General features: G+C 40.7%; 3 protein-coding genes across 4 annotated transcripts in view; all 3 read left to right on the forward strand.

Annotated features, from left to right (window-relative positions):
* The window catches only part of pdzd8 (PDZ domain containing 8), a 28321-nt gene extending 21706 nt beyond the window's left edge, over positions 1–6615 (forward strand). The window contains exons 15-17 of one of the 2 annotated variants that reach the window (XM_022223845.2): positions 478–805; positions 1302–1364; positions 1880–6615. In XM_022223845.2, coding sequence (XP_022079537.2) covers positions 478–805; positions 1302–1364; positions 1880–2191 — 703 coding nt within the window. In that variant the 3' untranslated portion in view covers positions 2192–6615. Of the gene's footprint in view, positions 1–477; positions 806–1301; positions 1365–1879 lie in introns of those variants that run through there. The other variant, XM_022223847.2, reaches the window with a different exon arrangement.
* Positions 6616–6978: 363 nt separating this feature from the next.
* LOC147799921 (uncharacterized) lies at positions 6979–12410 on the forward strand. The gene is made up of 5 exons (XM_087133716.1): positions 6979–7126; positions 7740–7832; positions 8192–8344; positions 8479–8607; positions 8848–12410. The coding sequence occupies exons 1-5, from the start codon at positions 7109–7111 to the stop codon at positions 10999–11001; spliced, it is 2547 nt and encodes an 848-aa protein (XP_086989842.1). The 5' UTR covers positions 6979–7108; the 3' UTR covers positions 11002–12410.
* Positions 12411–13543: 1133 nt separating this feature from the next.
* LOC147799922 (sister chromatid cohesion protein PDS5 homolog B-B-like) overlaps positions 13544–26940 on the forward strand; it is a 13815-nt gene continuing 418 nt past the window's right edge. The window contains exons 1-6 of the mRNA XM_087148564.1: positions 13544–13693; positions 21938–22062; positions 23680–23877; positions 24040–24224; positions 25505–25712; positions 26341–26481. Of these exons, the coding sequence (XP_087004690.1) occupies positions 21952–22062; positions 23680–23877; positions 24040–24224; positions 25505–25712; positions 26341–26481 (843 nt within the window). The 5' untranslated portion in view covers positions 13544–13693; positions 21938–21951. The remainder of the gene's footprint in view (positions 13694–21937; positions 22063–23679; positions 23878–24039; positions 24225–25504; positions 25713–26340; positions 26482–26940) is intronic.

Raw genomic sequence — 26940 nt, forward strand, 5'->3', positions numbered from 1 at the left:
GAAAAAAGATGACACGACCTATCTTAGGCAGTCTGGTTTTGGCATGTCAATTGCATCCCAGTTGTACATTAAGAAATGCACGGTTTATTGGTGAAAGGGTATGCACCAATCTCTCATTTTTCCTAACATCAGCCATTGCACAAGCTCACTGGATGGGTTTCTCAACAATTAAAATCTCTTATTTTGAGCAATGAGATCCTTTCTCCTAAAGGATGAAAACTAACACTTGCATTTCTGGAGAGACGTTCAGATAAGTACATTGTAGTTTTACAACATCAATTTCATCTTAGCTTTGTCAGTACTTTGATGTGCAGAAATTAAGTTGCCATTCCAACGAGATATGGCAACAGAAAGTACGTATAATATATTGCCACATTCCTCTTGTAAACAAGATGCGCATAATTTGTTTGGACATCAAAGACGGAACCTTCCTCGGCACATTGTTCAAACCAAAAAGGTGTCCATTGTTCCCCACAGAACTAAAGTGTGGCGGAAACCTGACCAGCCCTCCCCATCCAAGGATCAACAACTGAATGTCAAGCTAGCTCCCGACACCTCCGCCTCGCCTCAGACCACGCCCACAATGCAGCGTCGAGCCGGGGTGTCCCCCCAACCCTCCCCTGTCCCCTCCCCGACCCCCTCTCCCCACGAGTCCTCCGCATCCTCCAATGAGGATGAAACGGACGAGGTCAGCGTGGCTGTTCGCGGTCTGAACCGGCTGAAGCGAGACCTACGACAGCTGGCCCGTGCTGAAGGCAATAAGGTAGACGACACTGATGCTGTGTTCATGACTGCTGCAAGAGAGGTAAGGGAATCAGGAACTTGAGTCCCAGGGAGTCCGATTCAAGATTATAAGGGACCTTTCCATAACTCAGCTTCATTTCAAACTTCAAATTCATCCAGAGATCCACACACACAGTCAGTGTCATTTACTATTAGAAGCAATAACACCAAGAGCCTTACAAATTTCAGTTTTTGACTCCGTCTTTGACTTCATTCTGTGATTCTCATCCAGTTTTGAACAATTTCTGTTGGATACTGAATAAAACTATGTGTACTCCAAACATTGGCTTGAGGTGCAATGATCCAATGTAAGTTTCTGTGAGAGAAGCTTGAGATGCTATTAACATTTTGGGTTTCAACTTGATGCGCTGAATTCATGAAACACTGCTGTCTAAGCAAAGACGGAGAGTGAGTCCTGATTTCGAACATGCCCGGCGATTATCCATTGTGTAGTTCATCTGATGGCATATTTAACTTCTTTGATCCTTTCTGTTTGCCATTTTAACCTTTTCTGTCAGCTTGGTCGTGAGTTGTATACAGACCTTCCCTACAATGAAAGAAAGGAAAAGCTGGAAGCAATGGTAACTGCCTAATTTTTTTTACGAACAAGGACGTTCATATCTTTAGCTTATAACGGTTTATAACGGTTATATTTTTATTCAAACATTTGAGATGTATTGATGTATAAGCTTATGCTACCAAAGAGTAGAATCCTCTGTCGTGTATCAAGATGCCAGGCGTTGCTTGGTGAAGCCAAAGATTAAACATCATACTACCCCTTTTCTGGTAATAAGGATATTGAGCAAAATCAGGTTGTTGTGGATGACGATGTTACGCCCCAACTATAGCATCTCTCCCAACTATAGTTGGGACAGTCCCAACTATAGTGCTGCAGTTGGGCTGGCCCAACTGTTGTTGGCCAATCTCCATAGAAAATTTCTCAACCTTCTCCAAGTTTATGCACTTTACATCTGACATAATTCATCCAAAATGTGGCATTTCATCTATATATATCTGTGGGTTTTTTCTTTATAAGAATCATTCAATCAGATTCCTGCATCAGACTGATAACTTCCATTTTGGGTGGTACCTGCAGGTCAGCAAACTCCAGAAGGAGATTGATGCCGAAGTGGAGCGCCAGCTGCAGCTGACCCAAGATATCCAGGCTGACCAGCACCGACCCCAGCAGCGATTGGGCAGCCAGCAGCAGCAGCAGAGACAGCAGCAGCAGCGGAGACAGCGGCGACGGACGGACACCATGTCCCGCAGCGAGGAGCGCATGCAGATGCTGGCCACACTGATGCTGCACTACTGCGCTGGTATACAGCACTGCAACGAGATGTCGCAGTCGGTTGAGGAAGCGGACAGCCAAGTGAATGAAAACAGTAAGGTGGAACCTCAGCCCTAGCTTATTCACTTATCTACTTCCTTGCCAACAGGTGAATGTTGACCTTTCTGCATCATTGGTGCACCCAAGGGTGGGGTGAAGGGATTGGGGCACTTAAGCCTACCAAGAGGTTGTTAGAGATAAAGTAAACACTTACATCTTGAACTTTTAGCCCGGATATAACTCATACATCCAAGTCCCCTGTGGTGCAAAAGGGGGGGGACTGAGCATCATGGGATTTTTTTTGTGGGGGGGGGGAAATTCTGGTCCAAGCCCCCTCATTGGTATGTTGTTTTTTATCCAGGCATGTAACTTTTCCTTGGATCAGCTGATTTCCTTGCCCTTCATTTCACACTCATGCCATCTAAAATTGAAAAACACTGTACAAAGTCTTGTGGAGATTGGAATTTCCTCATTTCTTATCAAAATCCAAGTTGCGTGCCTGTTTAACCACTCACTGCCAGGGATTCCAGATCCGGACACGTATGCTTTATATGCGTATCCGAACTCGGACAAAGGGAACAGGGCCTTGTAACAAAAGACTGTACTCGGAACAAAAGACCAGGCTGCTGGGAATTACCAACATTTTTTCACTCTCAAAAGTGGAGATAATCCAGCCTTGTTTTGAAACGACGCGCAATCTGGGCTCTTTTTACAGGGCTGCAGGCCTGGCTGAAATACTCAGGCGTCAATAGATATTTGTCTGTCAGACTAGAGGGGCCACCAGACAGTCCTTCAGTCCAGTAAATGAAGATAGGAATTTTTAAAGAATTTTGAAAACAGAACAAAGCGATAAATATCCCGGCCCAGCATCATTAACATTGATAACTGCCCCGGCAGGAAGTGGTTAACGACCTTGCCCTTTGAAATACCAAACTGGCTCACCATGTAGTAGTACATGTGTTAAGGAATTTCTGTAAATTGTTCATTATGCCGTTGGGATGCTTAGGGGTAAGCATTTTAAGTACAGGTATGCTAGATGTGATTAGTTATTCTCTGTCACATGATGTGTAGGCAGCATTAAGTTGGATGGGATAATAACTCTGGTTCACTACACGTACTAGAAGACGTGCTAGTATCAATTTAAGTAAAAATTCTATTATCTGTTCAGTAAATTCCTAACGAAACCACAAGGCAAAACTGCACAGGGTTACTGTAACGACATTGGAACCTGTGAAATTTAGAAAATATTGTCGCTTCACCAATCCAGCTGTCAAACCCTAACAAGTTCTTCAATGTTCATGTACAAGAAACGATGTGGAAAATGTTTTTGACTCCTCCCCCACCCCCCCCAAAAAAATTAACAAATGTGTAGATTACGATCATTGGTCAAGGTACATGTAGCACTGTTGGTAAAAACTGGTACAGTGTTTATGGAGGTCATAGGTTTACGTAAACTCTTTTCAGTTTTCTTGCTTGACTCTTAAGATCGGTGAAATTACCTTTCCTGGTTTATTTCTTGACAGACGTTGTAAAACAGATTTAAATATATTCCCAGAGGTCTGCAATGAACTACCTCCAACAGATGTGCAGCATTAACAGGTTCAGGTTCTCTTCTCCGTTTTGCTCATTACTGGATCATTCAATAGCCATTTCTGGCAGTTTCGCACTGAGGTATGAAAACGGTTAGCCTTCATACTTTGTGGGCCCTTCAAAATGGATGAGTTTAGGGAGAATTGGGGGGATTTGGGAAGGGCGGGATGACTTAGGAAGTGGAAGTGCTAACAATGTGAGTCCGTCATTGGCATTATGCACCCTAGAGGATTGTAGAGGACTGGGGAAGTTGGTGCCCAGGAAGTATGGATTAATGTCATTCAACATTAGTCAGATTAGGAGAAACAGTGCAAAACTCGGTAAGCCAAATTTGTTTCAGTTGAATTCAACTCTGCCGATGGCCAGCACTGCCTACTTAGCAGCCAAAATTTCCTTATCCTGCCCAACTGGTTAGGCCTTTTAGTTAAAAGACTCAGCAGCAGTCAAAAAGTGCTGTTAGCTTTGGCGAGCATAGCAGAATTCACTCGCAGCACTGTTAATGGACAAACAAATTCATTTGCTGATGAAATAATACCTTGATGTTTCGAAAGGTTTAAATCCACAGCTGTAAAAATTTTTTCTCAGATTTGTATCAGTATTATGATATGTAAATTAGAGAACAACTCCAGATAAACAAAACTTGAGTAATTAAGTGAGATGCAATAAATGATTTTTCCCCCCGTAATTGTAGTATCATGCGTTACATTTGCAAAATGTCACAATTTTTTACTCATTAAAGACTATTTATTTGTAGATTTTACACTTGAAATAAAGTCAATTATATGTATCTCTATTTATGGGGTCATTTACTGTACATATTCATGGTGGTCACAGTTGTAAAAATTGGAAACTCAAAGCTACTCTACTTATCGTTACTTAAACCCCTAAAGGACTAGAAAAAATGCCCAATTTTCCTAATTTGGTCAGCCGCAGTATTAGTGATCAAGGCATGCTGGTCTACATGTGTGAGGCTGTGTATCTCATGACCACAACAAAACCCCGTGTTGGATAGTCTGGGAACTTACAGATGTGTGTATAATGAATGTACATGTAGGTGCATTAACAGCTTTGAAAGGATTGGGCTTGGAAGAGCTGAGATGGTCCAAAATGCCCTGCTCATTTGAGGTTTAATTTTGTCTTTAATTGCCCTGACTTGGAGATGAGCAGTTCAATTCTCAGTCTTATTGTAGCGGTTTAAACTCAGCGATCATTTTGATCAATTTGAATGGGTGTAGGACTGGCATTGAAGTCCAAAAAAAAATGTCATTTGGTTTATGTGTGTGTGTCTATTATAAGTCGTGAAGTTTTCCCTTTTATACATCAGGCCTGGTTATCAGTTTCTTATCAGTCAAAATCTCACCATGACAGAAACATTACTATAAATTCCAACCAATATAATTTCAGTTCTTGGAATGTCGGTACTGCAACTTGTAGTTTTGGTAGCTATGGTCAGACCAGTAATGTATAGCAGCTCGTCACGTTTAACATCATTCTCAAAAACTAAATACATTTAATTGTAAAGGAAGCATTTGTGCGCGGAGATACAGTTGTCTCTTGCATTAACACTGTGTCTTCAGTGCTAAAAACCTCTGTGTTCTGTGAAGACATAACAGTGTCAGTATTGAACCTGCCAAATGTAGGCATTGCGTGGTGTTAATTCGGTCATACAGTTTTGGCTGTGTTTGGTGCCAAGAATGGATATGTGTGTTTGTTACTGTATTGGTGTTTAGTTCTAACCAAAATACTTCTCTGTTTCAGTTGAGTAGGGCAGTAGAAGTCGGTACTCGTAGCCTTTAGATCTGTATAAAGTATGAAAATCAAATTTAAGCCCAAACTGCTACCTGTATGTATGTCAGTATTCAAGCCTAAAATGTAATTGAACTTTGTTTTTATTAAAAAAAAACACACAAGACTCAGAAAAAGATTCATATAAGGTATTTTGAATGGCTTTGTTCAAAGCCAAGGTGTAGAAGATGGAAAATGCATCAAGGGGCTTGTATGAAGGGTTAATAGGTGTCATATCCATTACCCTGAAAGGCCTGTAGAAGTTAGTTGCTGTCTTGCAAACTATTTTTTTCTGAGAATTGCGGGAGCCAATAAACCCTTACAGGATGACAGCGTTCTTTGTTTACACATTGGCTCTGCTATGGTAGTAAATAAGGACATCATCCGTCAGGCCCATAGGAAAGTGCACGTGGAAACAAAGCCTGACGTTGTTGTGTATTTGCTCTATTATGTGTCAGGTGTAGCTTTTCCTTTCAACCTGACCAATTCAATTTCTCGGTCTGTCTGATTTTAAAAACGCATTTGGGCCACAATTGCGTTGTATATTAATTATTAGGTGTTTGAATTAGACCCATTATTCGGCTTCCAACTAGCATACCAAGTACATGTATTTAGAACTTGAGTGATTATAACATGTTGTTGGAGTCCAAAAAGTAATAAATCTTTTTATAAAAGTGTGAAAAGTATATATATATATTTTCCTTTATGTTTTCCTTCCTTTGATGGAAGGAAGAAGGAAATTTAATGGGTCTCCACATTACCAAGTAACTTCTTAAAAACGACAACACCTACAGCTCCTATACCTTTTATTGTGCTTTGTGAAAATAAAGTGCATTTTCATTTGTTTAAGATAAATAATTTTGTCAGCATTTATTTAGTAGTACAAATAATTGCATTCCTAATTTCTGGAAGAAATGGTCACAGAGTGATGTACTTGTAATCAAAATGTTGATATAAAAAGTGCAATAGTGTGGCTGCGAAATCACCATACTTAAAGTGTGAATTACTAACAAAGTAAGTACTCAAAAGTTTTTCTGATTTTATGAGATTATATTTTATATTTGTGTCAATATAGGATGTATACCTTTGAATTAAATTGCCAATAAATATGATCGTATCGACGGTAATTATGTGTGACTGTCTTGAGGCATTTATAAACTAAATGCTTACCTTTTTAAAGTAATGCTTTGTTTAAAGTGGCCATTGTTTTCAGGGGAGGGGAAGTTTGCAGGATTTGGGGTTCGATTCCTACTACAGAGCGTACCTACTGCTCCTTACTTTCCTGAATAGTTTTTCCCACAAGCAACCATCGGCAACCATTGCACAAGTGCAGGGGAAGTGCTTAAAAGAGGAGTTGAATGGAGATCCATGTAATAAGAAATCACATTATATGCAAATGATTTCTTTACGGGCATGCGCACTGTTTTTGAGAACAACTCGCTGCTTTGAAGTCTATTGTTCAAGTGCGCGCGCCTTCACGCTGTGTGCTACCAACAACAAACCTTCAGATTTTACCTTTACTGCTGTTCTGCGAACATCGTGCGGCGATTACCTCTGTAAATTTTGCGATTTCATCGATTTTAATTAATAGACGTTCTGTAACAAAAGATCTCGATCAATATGGATAATACACCATCGGTAAGTTTGGTCGATAAAAACCCAGTGGTTTTGTATATGCCAGTATTTGTATGAAAATTCACTAACACTTTCACTATTCAGCAAACATTACAGTCAACTGTTACCGCAAACTGACGTGATTCCTTCGCTGTAAACCTACAAAGAGATGAATAGATACAACGTTACGCCGTTGTTGAAAATTGGGATTGAAAGTGAATGCGCAGGAGCGTTATGCCACACTGGAATGAAAAAAACAACAAATGATCGGTCATCAGATGATGCATGTTCTTGTCTGAACAGTGATTTCCCAGGAGATTGGATTTATGCGAAAGCGTAGCGCAGCGGCCGCGGCAGCGTGACGTCAACAATGGCAATGTGACTGTGTTGTGATGTATACTGCAGCCCAAATAATGTTCGATTCACAATCAGGCGAGACTTGTCTGGAGTACGTAGGCCTTCACATTTTTTATTCGTAAATTGATCCATTTGATAGACAGATGTATTAATGATGCTTTGATCCTTACAAAAATCTTTAGTTTAATAAAATCTGAGATTTCTGATTCCTAATCCAGAGACACCCTAGCCACGATTAAAAATTACATGTATATTTTTATATCACCATTGAAACCTGCAGACATTTAGTTACTGCCAGCGGCTGACTTTCCAGGCATGGATCTGTAGGCACGTTCCACTTGCTCGGTCAAGGGTTTCTCACACCAGAGTGCAGGCAAGTTATCAAAACTTTCTGCCATTTCATCTAGATCATGTTCCTGTATAACAAATAAATTCAACCTAACTACGTTGTCCTCTTTTAATGAACAGTTAATAACGACGAAAAGTTGTAATTTTAGGGAAACATATGGTCTTATTAGAACTTGCATCCCTGAATAAACTCTTCGACTTCGACTTTCTTTTCCACTTTTAAATTATGCAAAATCTCACTTGCCAAAATTCTTGAGCTGAAACTTAAATCTGAATGTTGAACCATCGTGAATCCAGAAAGAACCGGATGCTTTTAAAATTATTTTACTCTTCAGTTCCTTGATTTCTTTTATAATCAGAATCTACTGTTTTTATTGAATATAGGTGCTATCAAGCACGAACTTCGTCCCACCTAGGCCTGAGTTCAACTGCTCGTCTCCCCAAAAGCTGTTAGAGACGTGGACCAAGCGGTTGAGATCTAACCAAAACCCTGAGAGGCCCCGTGAGAATGAAAAGCGCTCCAAAGACACCACAGCGGTGAGAAACCCCACTTACCCCCGTGGGCCCCTTTCTGTAACCTTAATTTAGACGCTCAATTCAGCAAATGTCTCACTGTGTTGATGATGATGAATGACGATCGGAACCCTGAAAATGTGTATTAACCTCTGCAGGTGTTCTCTGCCAAAGCCAAAGACCAACAAGCGAATACACATAACACTGGAGGCCTAGCAGCCATCACAGACGCCTCGCAATCGGACCACAGTTGTCGTGTAGTACATCCGAACACAGCAACTGACAAGGTTGGTATTCAATCAAGTTTAAGTTTGATTGTCAGGTTAACGGTGATTTAGAAGTTGTCAATAGTGCATACGTTCGTAACAAAGATATAAACACCACCTCATTGTCATGTCAAAACCATTTTTTTTTAAATAGCTGTTTCCAAAAACTTCAGACTGACTAGTTTGTAGGTCCTCTCTCGAGGGCAATTTTAACGATAGTTCCTTGTCTTTTGACTTCATGTTTCTGGTTATTATCGGAAGGTTGATGTGAGTGCTGGACACTCTAGATCAAGCTACCGTGTCCAGGACAAAAACAGCTCAGCAGAAGAGGAGGACCTGCCAGTTGGCTGCCTTTGCATACCAATCCTTCCGCTCCACAGATTGAGACGCAAGCGACGGGCAAAAGTGGCACCCTTCAACCTACCATCGCCATTCGTCAAAACCACATCGAAGTCAGCCACTAGTGGTGAGGACCGCCTGGTACAACCCCTGATGGCAGAGGTCTCTGTGTTTGGTGTGGAGGACAGAGACGACCAGGACAGTCCGTGCCTTGGCCTGCCATCTCACCGGATGATGAAAGAAGACCTGGATGAATGGTGTCAGAGGAACAGAAGTGAGGTACACTTTGAGCGTGAAGGGGACGAAGTTAAGGGTATATCAAGAGAAAGCATCTCTCTTCCGCCCAGACCAAAGACATCAAGGGGGATTAGACAGGACAATGGCCGAAACGATCAACCCTTCAAGGGAAGTGAAAAGTCACGTGAAGAGATCAGAAGACTCGACGAATTGGAGCAGGACGAGGAAGCTGTGCTCATGGGTGGAGAGCCTGAGATCATTGCATCGCGAACAATTATGGAGAATGGGAATTCAGATATTAGTGACTCTGAAGAGGTCTTGTACTGCTGGAAAAATGTCGAAGCGAAGAACAGTGAAGATGGAAGAGGGATGAAAGGTGAAGAAGTCGTGGTCTGTGTACTTGGAGAAGGTGCCACAAGCAATAATACTCGGCGGGAATATTTGCCGACGCTGTCACCGGAAGATCTCCCTCCAAGACCAAAGACTGCGCGAGGGTTTAGACGAGAATGTGGACGCGGGGATCTACGCTCCGTGTCTGGAGGAGTAGGTGTAAGAACAGTGACAGAGGTCATTAGGACATTGACCAGGGAGGAAGACAGAGAGGAGGAAGATAAATATGTGATTTCAGGAGCAGACTTGAAAAGCAAGAAGAGCAGCTCGTCTTTAAACTCTGGTGAGGCACTAAGTATTTGGAGAAATCCGGATGTGTTCTACAACGAAGATGAAGTTGAAGACCAGGCAGGCTTATCAAGTAAAGGTTATGAATACGACACAAGGCCAAAGATTGATAAAGCAATCCCGTCTGGACAGAAAGGAGTTTCGCCTTCGGCTAATGACAGAAATAAGGGAACCATTACTCCAAAATATTCAAAGGAGTCTGTGGATTCAGACGGTGTGATAATGACACCCGAAGACGAACTTGAGTATGATCGACAACAACGAGAGCAGTGGCAGCTAGCTGGTATCGGTGAATGGTCCGTTCTTTGCCAAGACTACGATGAAGACGATTATGAATCAGAGTGTTACCTGAGGATGGATGAATTACAGAAGGAGCAGGCTATTATGGAGGACTGGAGGGCTATCACTGAGCGTTACCAGTCCATAGGTGTCATCCAGGATCTGCAAAACATGCAAACACTCTGCAAGTGCACCATCAACCAGAGTGAGAGAGCTCTGCGGCAATTCGCCAGGATTTGCCGGGGTCCCGTGCCACTCTCAAAGTCAGGACAAACCAAAGCTGAGGCCATTGCTTCTCTCTCTAAAAAGGCTCAGAAGCAGACGAGGAGGATCTCAGAAAGGATATCCGACACCTTCATGGAGTTCTACCAAATCTTCGAGGAGCTTGACATCTTGAGGGAGAGACAAGATCGGGTGGAGGAATCCCTACAAGGCGATCTGGAAAAGAGGGACGCGTCATCAGCAGACTTGTCTTGGTCAAGTTCCCAGAGTTCAGTTGTCACACCGAGGCTAATTTCTAGTCGGATACAACAGAGGGAACTTGACATGGACCTGGTGGACAAATACATGGAAGACTACAGGGTGAAGTCCACCAGCCTCTTTAACGTCATGCCGACCATTTACGAGGACGAAATCTTTGAGGTGGAAGAGTGTCGGGAAGAGGAGTCAGAGGGTGATTTTCCCGAGTACAGCGGGATGGATAACGTCTGCTTTGATGGAGATGACGTCAGAGTAAATGATACAGCGAAGAATAATAGGGAAGATTCCAGCATGATGAACAGAGTAGCAGATGAACAAAATAATGAGGATGTTGTTGAGAAGCAAGAAGAAGGAGAAGGTGGTGTTGTAGGCCTAAATGAAGAGATGAGGAAGATGAGATAAACATGATTTCCTCTTAGGAGTCTTGACAAGAAGCGGACAAGTTTGCTGGTTGATAATAAATGAAATTATTGTTCGAGTAAGACAGTAATTGCTAATTTATATTCATTAAAGTTTCTTGACATGCCCAGTTTGATTGTTTCGTGTTCGCCGGTGACCTGCTCCTTGTTAGGTTTGATGGTAGCCAATGATGGTAGCCAATTCGCAAATGAACGAACAAAAGAACAGAAAACAAAAGCCAAACACCCCAAATTAATAAACAAAGCAATTCCAGCTCAAATGATTATTTGAATTATTGATACGTTTGAACGATAAGAACCTTGATCGCTGTTGGAGTGGACCCCATTCTTTTTGCAGATGCAAATTGAAAACAGAAATCATATTTCTAGCCAAGATTAGGGTGATTCGTACTTATGGGGACTGGAAATTATAACGCCATCAAATTCATCGGTTGTGTGTATGCGTGTATATCAGGGAAACATGAAAATATCTATGTGCCCATGCGTCAGCTCACTCGGGTAAATGAAAACTAAAATTATTTTAATGGATCTCATTTTCTTGCACTAACTTTTGATAATTTGGCCAAAATACATTTTTTACCATAAACAGAGATTGGCATGTTTATTCTTGCTCGTATTTATTGACGTTCTGGGGAATTTGAAAGCAATTTGAACAAGTTGAGAATATTAAGCCAAATGGTTTTGGCATTTCACACAAAATAGAAACAATCTGGCATGTTTATGATTGACACATTTTTACACTTCATACTTTAAAACGAATCAGTATTTTCCTAAGTTAGTAATCATCACTGATCAACAGTACCTGGAAAAAGGCCTACAGGAAATTCCAACGATTCATTTAAAACAGGAACAGCCCACGTTATTGTGTTTTTGTCGATAGATATTTTTCAAAAGCAAAAACTTACACATTCATATCCATGGTACTCACAAAAAACGGTTGAGCCTGATATAATTTTACCCAAAGAGGGATTGCCGTGACGTTGAAATTATGGAAAAATTCTTCATTGAAAGAAATTGCTTAAAGGAAGTAGTATTTCAAAAGCATAATATTCATACCTTTTAATAAACATTTTAGCTGACTGAATGTAGACAATCTGCAGAAATTTCCAAAATATTATCAAAATATTTGACAAAAACCCGTATACTCTCGGTTGTGAAGCCACTCGTCTTTGCTTTACCGCTTTTTTGCATTATGAACTTTAAAAGAAGAAATACGTTTTAATTATGACACCCCCGGGAAATTTAGTTTTTTGTGATTTCTTTTAATATTTAATTGAGGAAGAAACTTCAAAGATGTTGAGTCTTTTACCTTTTGCATTTTGTAAACGCTTTTTAACATTGTGTACAATCAGGAATAAAGAAGCAAAGTTATATTTTATACATTGAATTTAATTATGTTATTATTTATTACTTCTTTTATTACCATTGGTAAAACGTAAATTGTCTGACGAAGACACAAACTACAGAACACAAACTTAATGTAAAACTCATTTGAATTTTGTCTTAATACACTGTTTACACTGGCATTAGTGCACTTACTTTAATTTGTTTTTGTTATTATTTTCCCCATTTTTTAAAAACTTTTTTTGTCTCAGACGGGGGGGGGGTCACTCGCTGCCACGCAAATTTTGTATATTAGGCTATGGACTGCTCTTCCACACCACATATCCACACACAACAGATGGTGTGGCGACAGCTGTTGGCCCCTCTCCCCCAGCTCAATTTTCGGGAGGTGGGGTTGGATGAGGGATCTGGAATTCCCAGGGATAAGGGGGCAACTCCCCTCCTGCCTTAGTATGGGTTTGTAGCTCCATGGTATGCCACAGCATTTTCCACTGTCAGACACACACTGCGCTACTTGGAGTTTTCACGCCGCGATGGCGACTAGTACCTTGACTGTAAAATGCTGAGGCTTGAGCAATTTAAAGTCAGTCTCTGAAATTTCCGTTCACTCAATGTAGGCCTAATATTAGAAGGCAAAATCTGGTTAACTCGGGGGTGGGCGTCCAGGAGATCGGATGCGTTCCCTTCTGAAGCCGAGGATTAACAGGGCCGAATTCTCGGTGTTCTGGAGACAATCAGAGATGATCCCTGACACTATTTGCTTGCTTACGTTCGCAGATAGCGCCCCGGTACAGTGCAGTGTACACGTACACGTACCTGTACATGTAATGTGCCGAGCTCTAGTCATATAAAGTGCTTGGATGCCGTGTCGACACGATCCGGCCGTGCCGCCCAATGATCTTAGCGCCCTCCTTTGATGGATGTGGCTACCCAATGAGAAAATTTACGAAGTGTGTAATTGGTCCATCAAAGAACAAATTTCCTAAGGTGTTGCTGATAACGTTTTCAATAAAGAATATTAACTGCAATAAATTTACTTGTATTACAATGCAATATTAGTCTTAAATATTGAATGGGATGGATTAAGTTTATTTCGTATGACTATTAAACGACAGACTTGAATGTTATAAATCGCCTGTAATAAGTAACCAATGGGAGCGTTCGTTGCAAAACATGAGCTTTGCTGGGGCTGTTGGCGCCATTGTGTTTCGAAAAGCAAAATTTGGGAGCTTTACGGGCAAAACATCCAGGAATACCAACCTGTCGTTGGCGAACCTTTTGGTTGAGCATTGTTAGGATCCAACATCCAAGACTGTCGGCATAAATTAAAGGTAAGTATTTCTTTGGAGTTGTTAGAAGAAGTGTTGTTTGTGTTTAACATTGCTGTGAAGGTCATTGGTTTAGTGCCGCGCCATTCGCGAAGCGAACCATATAAATGATGTCGCTGCACAGTACAACGGACATGACGGATTGAACCGACGTGACCGATTGCCTTACTTGCCTTGTCCGCCTTTCGTATTATTAATCGTACTCGTTAGTCGTAGGCCTACTCGATACTCATTCATAGTTAGTAGGCCCCTGTAATGTTTTGGTTGTTTTCTCGAAGGGTGCTAGGCCTATTTCTCGATGAAGAGACTCTTACGAGGAAAGATTAGCCTAGGCCTACCAAATGGACATGATCAGATGATGGGGGCTACTGGCGGATGCCTTGGCCTACCCCCCAAATTTTGGCTTTTTTCTGCAATATCTGCAGCAATTTTAATTTTAAGAATAAAAAGTAATGGAGTTGGGCCTATGGCTAGGCCTACTGGGTGTTTGGGTGGGGTGTATATAGTTCAATAATCCACATGGTCCAACCAATGTAAAAATGTAGTTTAATATTGGGGCACTTATGTGTAAAACAAGCCATGCTTATTGTTTTGGAATCCACTTTTTTTTTCTCAAAAAGGACATGGATGCTGAACGGGAAAAACTAGTCCGAAAATCAAATTACATTTAACAGGCATTGTTAACAATAAAAAGGAATGCCAGATTGCGTCATTCAACTGGCCAGCAGGGCCAGCTGGCCTAGGTTTTAGCTGGCCCACAGACATTTCAACTTACTGGTCCTGAATGATTAACAGTAGTTTAATTTAGTGGTACATGTAGTTTATTTTAACCTTTTGATCCCAGCGACTAAGAGAGTTTTAAAGCACATGTACCACTCGTACATGGACATGTATTTGTACTCACAATTGTTCATGTATAACCCAGAATCACTCTCAAATCTTCTTATGACAAAACTTTCCTGTTATACATGTATGTAGGTTTTCTGACAAAGTATTTCTCAATTTAAACAAAATCATTTTCTATGAAAGAATTTTAGGGATTTTTAAACTGAGGACAACTTTTGTTTAAATTTTGACGCATCTTTTTCAACTGGGCTAGCGTGAGTTCACCAACCATATCCCCCACTACAAAGTTAACCAATCCATTACATCACGTAAAAACCAATTATGCTCGTGTAGTTGAGTCTACTGCATGCATGCATTCACGATCCAAAATTAAGAAAAAATTGCAGACAAAACGGACGAAGCGTCAGTTCCGGAGGCATATTTTGGACACAGCCGAAGCCAATCTATACAATTGCTGGCTGGATTCCTGGTGCACATTTCGCCGGGCTGGGCTGACTACCCCTGGGCTGCTGCAGCGCAGCAGCGTTTTAAGATGATCGTCCACTGCAGAATGAAATACAAGGATATTTATGTATTGCAAATGGAAGCCAACCATATGCATGCCTCACACAGTACATGTACATATTGTACAGCGCGGTGCTCTGGGTCTGCCAGCTGGGCTGGTCTGGCTGTGAAGACAATCGTGTGCTGGAAGGTCGCACCTTGAAAAACAAGTGAAAAGTAAGTTGATGATGCAATACATTGTAAGCCTTTGACAACTGGGCTCCATCCTTTACAAACAATCAACATTGTGGTTTGGAGAGGGACTGGATCTGTTTATTGCAACTGTTCAGCTGGCCAACTGGGCCATTTAGGGATGCTTCTCAGCTGGCCCAAGGCGATTTCAACTGTAATTTGGCCAATGGACCATCGCTCAATCAAACACTGTTAATGTACACGTACCTGTCGATAGAATCGTCTCAATACTGCATGTAGCTTGATAAAAAATAACGTGTGACCAGACGACAGAAATTTACATATAGTGCATTTTGTTTTGGAAAATGCTGGAATATTAACTACAGTCCTTTGCAATTTCTGATTGTTTTTTTACGCATCAAAAAGAACTTTTAAAGTCCAAATTCTGGTTTCTTCCAGCAATCAACAGTTTACTATTTCAGTATTTGTTTCTTGACCATAGTTGGTTTCCTCGTGAGGAAACATATCAAACCTCCAGTAGTGTCAGTAAAATGCAGTGTTTACGTACTTATCATTTTGCCGTCAAACTGAATTGTTATTTGCCAAAACATTCAGCATGATTAGCCCATGTGTTAGACAGTTCCGTATCACTGATGCCCACATTCAGTATGCTGAGCAGCATTGCACTGCAGTATGCAATGCATCTGCAGACATGTTGCACAAGGCATGCTGAGCTCCGCGAAGTGTGACTTCACAAGCTCTCCTCCCTGGTTCTTGCAGAAAAATGCAAATTTCTTGTTTTCTGTTTTTTTTTGTGTCTTGTACTCTTGTCTTTCTTGTTTTCACTTGGGATGCTTTACTGTGATAAACAGTCCCCATGTGATAAACATAACAGGAAACATGCCTGCATGAGGTAGTGTGGAACTCACTGTCAAAAGTGATCTGTAACTGTCAAGTGCAATCCTGTCCAACAGCAGGGCTATAGATGCGTATGATTATTTCCCTCTTAACTACTAGTACATCAATTGTCATTTTGAAGCAGGGAAAGTACTTCAAATCTAGAAAGGGTACTTACAAACTAACCTTTTAAAGATTTAGTTCCAGTAAATGGTGCACATTCTGAGAATTTAATATTCTAGGATCTTGATTTCAGTAAACAAATTGCTGAGTCTTATGTTGAATTACACCAGAAATCAGCATCTGGGACACATTCTCAATCAGCCAAATTGCAGCAACACCTATGAATAATAGCTACTGTGCTTTCCTGTGCACCTTGTTAAGACTTGCATGCACCTATTCACAGCTTTGCTGAATTGAAAACCAATTCCTAATGCTGGCATGCCATTTTCCCTCTTATCACCTGGCTTCCTTTTTTTTCACTTCACACTCACGCCATTGAAAATTGAAAACTGTACAAAGTCTTGTAAAGATCAGAATTTCCTTGGTTATTGTCAAAGTCAAAGTTGCATACCTGCTACTGGAAATTTCAAACTGTCTTTGATGCATCTTTGAAAGTTACATTGTACCTTCTTTTATTGTTTTCTTCAACATAAAAGCACACCAGAAAGACGAATTTCACAGGGCGTTAGTTCCAATACTGTGTTTAATTAAACCAAATAAGGTTTTCAACAGGTACCTGTATAGCCTGTTATATGTACATGTACTTTGCAGATAGCAGAAAATGATGGAATATGCATGTACCCTTTAAGTTGTTATACATGTATCATTTAAATCAGGCTAAATTCTTCTTCATTCTTTGTCACTTGGCATACTTGTAAGTTGCTCTCTGTCCCTTTACAGCCCGGAGAAATAAAATTGTATGTCAGTGTTGCAACGTACATGTAGCGGTTTGAATCTAGACTTGTTCTTAGTATGTTCAATGAAATTGCATACAGGCCGTGATGCACTGTGATCATGTATACTATGCACAGGAAAAGTAAGTTGAAACCTTGTGTGCACCTTTGCATGTATGTGAGTCTAGCTAGGGTCAGTATACATGTAGGAATGCATGAGCAGCTTCATACTTTATTGAGCCCTGTGCTTTGTAATACATGTACGTGTACATGTACATGTGTACACATGCACATGTATGTATGTGGTACGTACATGTATGTTACATGTAGCTAGTACAGTACATGTACGTGTGCAGTGTGGCGCACAACATCGGGGTTTATTGAACTGTACAATACAAGGCTTGATGTTGGAAATTGTTACCACATGTAGTAACTTTTGAACATGTAAATTTTGCAGTTTTTATGCCAAATAGCTGTTGGATTACTGTAGATGTAGATTAAAAAGCAATCAATGCAATTGTGAGAAATACATAAGATCAAATGGTGCAGTGCTAGCTGCATGGGAATGCATAATAGGTTGATGCCAAAATTTGGTATTGTCAGCCAAACCTGCTGTATTGTTTGCTGCCAAACTGAATGTAAGCACTTAGCAGCACAGTGGAGTTCAAGATTATGCCCCAACTGTAAACGGTCAGAAACAGAAATAAACTTGAAATTGCCCTATAATTCTTTGCGCATTGTCAACGTTCACGTTTTGCTGTTACAATGGTGAAAACACGTGCGCGAAGCTCTACAGTATGCGTTAAGCAAAGCTGCTCTGGCTCCTGATGCGCTGCACCCATGCAAAAGAAGGAAAACTTCACTCTTTATTGAACACTTCTGAGGGTCCAAGCTTACTAGGTTTCGTTTAATTTAAGAAATATGAAATTAGTCTTCCGTTTCGCTGCTGCGGTTTCATTGTTTCGCCATGCGGTACTAGCCTTGTCTCAAGGCGTCCATACGGATTCACAGACTTAATTCCCCACGTGTGCAATAGTCATATGTGTGAGTAAGAACTTGTTTGCTTCTCTGATTTCATTGCTGGTATGGTGCACGTGTGAATAGCCAATGTTTATATACACAATGTACTGTACCGCACCACTGCTGTGCCAGCTGCCGCTGCACTAATGGGGCTCACACACGCCATAGCGCTTACAAGTATCGGCAACGGCGCGACGCGGCGTGGATGACCCAATCATGTGTTGGAGTGGTGCAATTTAGCATGTTTCCAGCGTAATTCGTTCATTAAAAGCAAGCATTTGAAAAGGGTTTGGAAGGCATCTATTTTTTAGTACTTTTCAGAAAGTTTTCTTCACTTTTTAAGCCATTCTCAGAGGGAAATTTTGCAAGTTCCAATTTAAGCAGTGGATTCCGTTTCAAAGTGTTGATTCGCAAATTCCGTCCGTTTTCCGCGATTGTGGAAAATCATTGGCTTTACAGTTGGACATTATGTTAAGTTTTGACTACTACATGTTAACATGTCAAAATGGTAGTTGAAAGTGCTGAAAATGTAAAATTAATTTATTGGAAAATTAAGTTCAACTGATACTGGCTGGAGTAAAAGAAAAAGCAGTGGATGTTTCGTTTTGGAATAGCATTATATACATGTACACGTACGCACATCGTGTGCTACTAGATAGCAATCCTTTTAGTACTGTTAAGCCATCGCTAACCACACAAGAAAACCAACACAAGTGTTCACCCTTATGCAAGCAAAATAAAGGCCAGAGTCTTTCCAAGGTACAATTTACATGTAGCTCATCAGGAAAAGGGGCCAGTATACTCTGGTTGTTTTTTTTTTTTTTTGAAGTGTTCCTTATGTGCAGCTGTTGTTCAGAAGTCAGATCCCATGCACACATTGTACCTGTATTTCCCAGAACTTTTATGCTTACTTTACCCACTTCATAATTTTCTGGCCCTGGACTGAGAACCCACTGGCATCCTGATGTGCTTGTTTATGCTTGAAAGCATGGTAACCATGAGTACGCCTTCAGTGGTTCCCTTGTGCACACTGTGTACCTTGATGGATGCCACATGTGTTTCACCTTGGAGATCCTGAACCAGCCTTGATCTCAATGATGGGTCCATAATCCTGGGGCATTGTAATATGAAGCAGCCAAAGTATACATGTACATGTAGCGCTTTGCTGGAGCTTCATGTAGGCATTTCAGATGATTTCCAAATTATTTCATTACACAGTCAATTTATAGCAGATATGAAAGAGCATATCTTCAGGAGTTTAACAGTGAAAAAATCATTCAAAACGGCCAAGCGGTTCTCAAGATACATCCATTTGAAAATCGCAAACAACTGTCTAATTTTGACTCCCAGGTCAAAGGTCATCCTTTGTTTTTCTTTATAAAGTGAATGGCACCAGGAAAAGCTCACTCAAACAAGGTTTTTCTTCTGTTACATTGGAAGGACACATTTTATTTCTGTCAAACTTGGCATTCTTACAAATTTGCACATCACTACTACAAATTTCCACATTTAAAATACAAATGTATATCTGATTTGCATATTTAATTGATATAAATGTCAATAAAACGAGATGTCCTGACTCCTGGCAGCTGTAGACTTCAATTAAATTTCTGATGTGGTGGTTACACATATGTTGGTAAACATTACTGTTTGTCTTATCTTAAATAAAGCCATTTTCTAATTAATTAATCAATATATGCAATGCGTAAAATTGATCAATTTGCATAAATAATCATTCATGTTTTTTAACAGTAAAGCACCAATTATTGGGATTTTTGAGGATCAATGCCACATGTACGTGTACGGTATACTCCTAATGTATTTGACACACCCTGTACTCCTCAGAAACTACAGATGAAAGTTCAATTAAGTGAAAATGATTTGCATATTAATTACCTTTAATTTGAGAAAAAATTGGAACAAGACAACCTTAAGGAATTCTGCAAATATTTGCAGTAAGTAAAGAGAGTTGCGGATTTTTACAACCCTTTGGGTGTAATGCCAACTGTCACTTTCATATCGCAGAGCTTTGACTCCTATCACACCTGTGATTTTAGTTTTAGTATACAAACAAATTCAATGATAGTTCTGTTTGGATGTAGCTGTGCAGTTCAAGGACGAGTCCATTCTTGACGTGGGTTTGCACTGGGAAGCTTGGTCCATCCTGAGCGAAGTGCCTCCGGTAGATACCAGCTTCCTTGGCATATGGCCCAATATCTAAAAAGTACACACAAAATAATAAGATCAAATATATAGCGTCTGCCATTAAACAAAAGTATAGATTATTTGTATGATTTATCATTAAAGGAAAAGAACAGGCAACAATTTAAAGGTTATTCTGCATTACAATGATACTGATCACTATTGTTCTAGGCATGTTTCAAAAGTAGTCCTAAAAGTAGGAAAGTGTCCATAAATAACATGAAGTAAGTTACTTAGAAAGTTGCATTCTGCTAAAATTCTGTTCAGAATTGCAAAATGATTGGGTAACTTTAAAGAGAAGATTTTTCGAGATAGGCCTAGCAAACATTATTTTGGAGTGACAAGTATTTTTTTATGATCAACCTTAAATTGGTGTAGATCGACCGGAAAGTCCAAACAAAATCTCTAAGTTTACAAATTGGCATTGTTTTCTTTGATTATATTTTTCCCTCATACTTTGATAAATAAACCCCATTGAACAATGTCAAAGACACGTTAACGCGGTGTTCACTTCATGACGTGAACACCTGAACAGTTTATCACGAAATAGAAACCACCACATGAGATGATTTTACGGAGCACATATTCGTACAATGATGTCATTTTTTAACTTAAAAAAACCCATTACCAAGAGATTGGGAAACTTTTTACTCTTTAAGAATGGTATTAATGATTAATTTTGATGAGCTTATGATAAAAGGACTCAAAATATACGACGGTGATGATTCACGTTTACGAATTTCTTGAACTAGTCGGGCACCCAGACTCCCATTATTATATGTGGGGGCACCGTCGAGTGGTACGCAGTCTAGATTTAACGTGAACGATTTCTCCGTGCAAACTGCTCAAACGTGGTCCGGAACAAATACATTTCCGGACGCTGTTACTTGGCCAATATTCTTAAAAACTCGTAATCATCAACTAATATAAATATATTTTATACTCACGATGTCACAAAACATAAGATCGTAAACTTCAAGGAGAAACACGGCGTTGAAATGTTGGTTGTGACGTAGCTTCTCAACCACTGGGCCGATTTCGATGTGACAAACACACAATGAACATGAATCCTTCCTCTTTCGGAAAAGACCGGAGGGGTTCGGGTAGCTTTCAAAACACGCTCCGGATTAGCAACGAAAACCCGAATGTCGATCCGATCAAAACCGAACCACGTGCAACCACGCGTGCCGTGCGAGCTTGCACGATCGACGCTGTGACCACTGCGCGGCCAATGGTCACCCCGGGCGTGCTTCCGCGAGGAATTTATTCACTTTTCTCACGAAGTATTTGGTTTTTTGCGCTTATTTTTCGGGGATCAGTAGTTGAGATATTTATTTCTGCCGTCCTAAAATTTGAAGGTAAATGGATGTAGGGAACGTTAGATATGAGTGTTAAAACTTTGTCATGTTTTTGTTTTTGCATGGGTTTCATGTCACTTTCTGTGTGTGTGTGTGTGCCCGTGCGCACGTGCGGGCATCCGGTCAACGGGTTTGGTGACGTCACTGAATTGCCTACTTCATGACTTGTTTGTGAAGGGTATTTTCCATGTACCTGTATGTGTATGTAATGTAATGGGGACTGGTGTATTCACCGAACAGATTCATAAAATGAATAAAAACGACAAGGTGTCAGATTCAGGCAGATCTTTGAGAGCGAGGCAAGTTTTCACGGCTGATTCAGGATGGCAAGACTTTTTTTTTTTAATTTTCAGGTGGATGACCCAGCATGTCAAAGGGCAAAGGGCACCAGCGTGGCCTGCCCCAGATTATATATCCCCAGGGGCTGAAGGAAATCGCCACTGACCTGCCAAAAGATGAACTCCTTAGAAGACTCAAGGTAGGCATTGCTATCCACTGAAATTGTCAGTTTGTACTCCGTGTAACCAAACTGGCCTTATTGTGTCCTGGAAGCACAGACAGCATGTATGTGCACATACACTGTACTTCATTTTTACCAGTAGCCCTGATCTGTTTAGATTAACTTAAAGAATTAAAGTTTAAAGTCCACCTGTATCTACCATATTATAATAAGCGGAAACACAGAATGTTGGATTTCAGGGCTGACTCACAGTTTCATATGTCTACATGATACTACATGTACATGTATCAGACTGAACATCTCATCCAGCACTGTGGACAAGTCATATGGCTGTTCTTTTTTTCAAGGAGACATGCAATTCATAATGGCTCTCAGTGACATGCACATTGTACACCATGTACATGTACATTATGTACTTCAGCATTGAGGGCAGTGCATGCTGATAACAGAGTCTTTTTTCATTTGTTGATGTGTTGTTTTACGTGTCCTATGTGTAGGTTTATAGGATTATTTGCTTTTGAGACCTCTTGATATGATTTGTATGGGTAAAATGAGAAGTTGCCTAACTTGCCTTTACCTTTTCTTTTTCAATATTGTGATAATTAGATCCTTTTGAAAACAAGGTTCACATCGGGGGTTAGATGTGAGTCACTTTTAAACTTGGATGTCCAAATTGGCCTTGAAAAGCCAAGAAAAAGTGGAAGTTTATGACTCCAAGATAACCACTTTGGCTGAAATCTTTAATATTTTGAATGATTCTTTTTGTGCTTGCATTTGGAAGGGACACAAAGCCTTTTTAAGGGCTTGGAACGTCGCAAGATTCTGAAAATATGGTTCTCGGAGAAGAAAACAGCTGTTTGAAACTTCAATGACACAGTACATGCAGTGTACATCAGCTTTGGCAAGACGTTCTGATCATGTGCACTTGAGCTATGCTTACCTTTCCCTAGGACATCATCTGCATGATATACAGTTGGGGCAAAAAGTTTACATACATGTACACTTAGAAGAACAAAAACACTTTTCCTTAAATTTCACTACTTCACTCATTCCTACCAACTTCTCTTTTCATAAGGACAAACAAGATGGGTCTCCACTACATGGTGTATGCTTCAAATAAATCATAATACGATAAAAATATATTTACCCAAAAAATCAAAATTTTACATGCTCCAACCCTAATCTTTAGTGCCACTGTCAGTATTTTTATCACCTCTCATAGTCGCAGTGGACCACTTCCTGAAGTGTTTTGAACAACAGTAAGGGGGTAGATGAAATTATGCACAAAATCATTTTTCGGAATTATTAGTATTTTGAACCGTGATAAATGTCGGAGTATTTTCAATTGAAGTACACACTATGAACATTAGGTTGAGGTACAGTTTGTCTGACCTTGTGAAGAAAAAGTTGGCAAAACTATTTCAAGTTGAGGAAAACTGTTTTTTTACCAAGCTTACATATATGTAAACTTTTGGCCTTAACTGTAGGTACTGGTACTTCCATAAAACACACTGATGAAATGGGATTTCGCTATTGTTCCCTGAGAGAAAGAGACCTTTTTTTCCCTTTTTTTTTTTTGGTCTGACGAGCTAAACAGTACCCGTTAAGTCCAGTCAATTTGGTATTCTCTCTTAGGTGCTGGCCCGTTCCTTCCAAGACATGGAGCAAGAGGAGGAAGTGACGCAGTACCAAGCTTTAGCTCTCTACCTGGTCAACGGTGGCTTCCTCAAACATCCCAGCAAAGATGTCAGGTTGCTGGTGGCGTGTTGTATCGCCGACATCTTCCGTGTCTTTGCGCCAGAGGCCCCCTATCGCACGGCTGAACAATTACGCGTAGGCCTTACTTTACTGCAACATTCTACCATCTGATGTCGGTGTAGAAACTGCATTGCACTACACCACAACCATCAGCGTATTCATGCACAGATTCTGAAATGAATTTGTTTTTGTTTTAAATTTTACTTTTTTTATCGTGTTTTTTTTTTTTTTCCACAGACAATCTTCCAATTCCTGAACAAACAACTGTGGGGACTAGAGAATGTGGACGGACCATCCTGGAAGCGTTATTTCTACCTGCTGGAAAATCTGGCCATGGTCAAATCGTACAACATCTGCATGGAACTGGAAGATTGCAACGAGCTGTTCGTTGAGCTCTTCAATATCTTTTTCAGCATCATCAGGTTGGTCAGGCTATTTTTATCAGGCTCCAACATTCCATGAAATTTGTATGTAGATCTTGAGAAACATGTGCAATATATCTGGTTGCTGTTCTGACATTGTATTGCCACAGTTGTAGGAAATGTTGTGATCTAACTTTCATATGATTCCATTTTATTTACATTTTTTGCTCATACACCTGTCCCGACATAGTTACAAGGGCAACTCTGCTATTTAGGGGACGAATTTGACAGTTCTATTGTTGGCGAAATCGTTCAGCTTTACCAGTGTGAACAATTACATTGTAAGGCTCTTTCAGGCAGTGTTGTGGTGGAGACCTCTTTAACCCATTGCGGACGGTATTGTTTTATGCCCAGTGTGTAGAGCCTGACCAGTATACACACACAGAAAGAGACTGCAGTTGCATGATGAATAGACTGAGTATGTGTGGTATACGGCTATAGCCGTTCCCTGGCACTAACCTTCCCCTTGAGTTAAGTCAATAGACGTCTACCGTCTTCAAGGGGCTAAGACCATCTCAAGACCTCCAATCTGAATTCCAGTCACAACTTATTCAAATGAACCTTAATGAAAGTATTCCGGTGTCATTATTCAAACTCAGAGCACACTGGAGAGAGGATTAGAGAGTGCATTTAACCATGAGCCAACCTTCCCAATAAGCCATTTGCGAGTTGAATTGAATAAAATCTGGTGCACTGAGTAATCTGATTGCACATAAACATAACAATTTGAATTCCCCAGACTAAAGACACTGTTGCTCTACTTCGTGATTCGGGGAAAGCTTTGTGCCCTTCTTATCCATTGAGAACAGTGTATTGTTGCAAGACGTCTCTTATGTAACTAAGCAAAAGCTTGCCCCGAATCACGAGGTAAAGCAACAGTGGTTCTAGTAAGGAGAATTCAAGTTGTTATGTTCACGTGAATTTAAAGAACTCAGTGTACAAGATTTGGGTCAAAGTTAACTTTCAAAAGGCTTATTGTGTTGTGACAGTGCCAGCTCACATTATTGTGGATTATGGTACAAGTAACTGGTTTCTTGGTTCCGCTAGTCTGCCTCTTGACTTTCATAACCATGCAGAAACTGTCAGAAAGCCTACTGTTTTGATCAGTGATCCTTTGATAATGAGCTCATAGATCCTCAGACAACCCAGGCAGAACTTAACTACCAGAAACTGGAGGCGACCTGCAGTTTTGGATAGAAACATGCTTCCTTAATGGAGTACGGGAGGATTGGTTAAGGATTTATGTTGATTTTAATGCAATCGTGTCTGATTTCCCTAAGTGAGCACCACACTCCCAAGGTGCGTACTTTCATGCTGGACGTCATGTGCCCTCTGATTAGCGAGAATGATGCCGTGCCGCCAGACCTTCTGGAGATCATTCTGTCCAACCTCTTGGAATCGAAGAAGGCGGAGAACCCTCATGCTTTCCAGATGGCCAAGGAGCTCATCAAACGGACAACCACCAGCATTGAGCCATCCATCCAGGCAGTAAGTGCTTCAAGGCTCAGGGTTGTAGAAGACTCTCCAGTTCAAAACATTTTTGTGGGGGTGTTAGTGGCGTCTGAAACTCCCTGCTTGTATTGAGGCTGAACCACAGAGTTTTTGTACAAATCTTCACCCCACAAGTACATGTAATTACTTATTGTAACCTTGGCCTACTACTTTGTATATGGCAATGACTCCGACTGTTCAATTTAACCATGCCTCTGTGTGGATTGATACTCCAGTTATTGTCAGTAAACAGCACGTTGAAAGTCGTTGCTCTGAATAGAAGCGCACACTGAAACGTTTTCAGGGCTGCAGGAAGTGCATAGCATTCTTCAGTTCATCAAACCAGTACAATGACCCTATTGAGAAGTCCCCCCTCACCTGGAAAGAAGGGAAGTGTTGGGCTGGAACTGGTTCAACTGGATGCCTGGTGCTCATGTAAAGACTACATTCCAACAATAATCGGTCACAGTGTGGCTCATGCCAAGCGCGCGTCAACCTGCGTGCCCATGGTCTGTTCCCAAGGAAGGGATGTCGTAATGTCATTGCTCTTGTTTATACTTAGAGTGCGTTGTCCTCATTTGGTGTCAGCAGACCCATTCACACCAAGATATAATTCTTCCCCCAGTTCTTCAACAATGTTCTGATCCTGGGCAAAACATCAGAGACAGAGCTAGCCGGCCACTGTTACTCCCTTATCTACCAACTCAACACGATCTCCAGCACCCTGCTGCTCTCTGTCCTACCCCAGCTGGAGTTCAAACTCAAGGTAAGCTCATAATGCATCCGACGCTCATGAAGACGGTTTTCCTGGAAAACAAAAAAGTAAGATTAGTCTTGAGGTGCTTTTATTGTGAGAGAATCAATTTTAGATTTACATGTGTTGTACATTATAACTGTTAGCCTGAGCTCATTCAAATCCTTCAGCGTCTAACACTTGGTTCTCCGTGATTTGGAAGGAGTCAGTGCTGTAGGCTTGGGCACTTTGACAATATCTAAGGATTCATGTCCCAGCTGGTTCCCTGTGATTTGGAAGGAGTCAGTGCTGTATGCTTGAGCTCCTTGACAATATCTAAGGATTCAAGTCCCAGCTTTTGTGAAGAGTAAGAGTTTGTCCTAGATTCACGGCACAAAGTTGAATTTCAGAGGATTCGTGAAGATGTCCTGGAAAGTATCTTGGAGGTTGGAGTAGGAGTTAATGGTTACTACAGAGCAGGATGGTTTCCTG

The sequence above is a fragment of the Acanthaster planci genome, linkage group LG02 (assembly GCF_054643075.1).
Source record: "Acanthaster planci isolate LZ-2023a linkage group LG02, COTS_SCS, whole genome shotgun sequence".
In the NCBI taxonomy this organism is placed as follows: domain Eukaryota; kingdom Metazoa; phylum Echinodermata; class Asteroidea; order Valvatida; family Acanthasteridae; genus Acanthaster; species Acanthaster planci.

What these genes read in the sequence shown, in the direction of transcription:
- LOC147799921 (XM_087133716.1), top strand. An exon ending in GCTCCAAAGACACCACAGCG is followed by an intron (nt 8,345 to 8,478) that starts GTGAGAAACCCC and finishes TAACCTCTGCAG; the next exon opens with GTGTTCTCTGCCAAAGCCAA. An exon ending in CGAACACAGCAACTGACAAG is followed by an intron (nt 8,608 to 8,847) that starts GTTGGTATTCAA and finishes TATTATCGGAAG; the next exon opens with GTTGATGTGAGTGCTGGACA.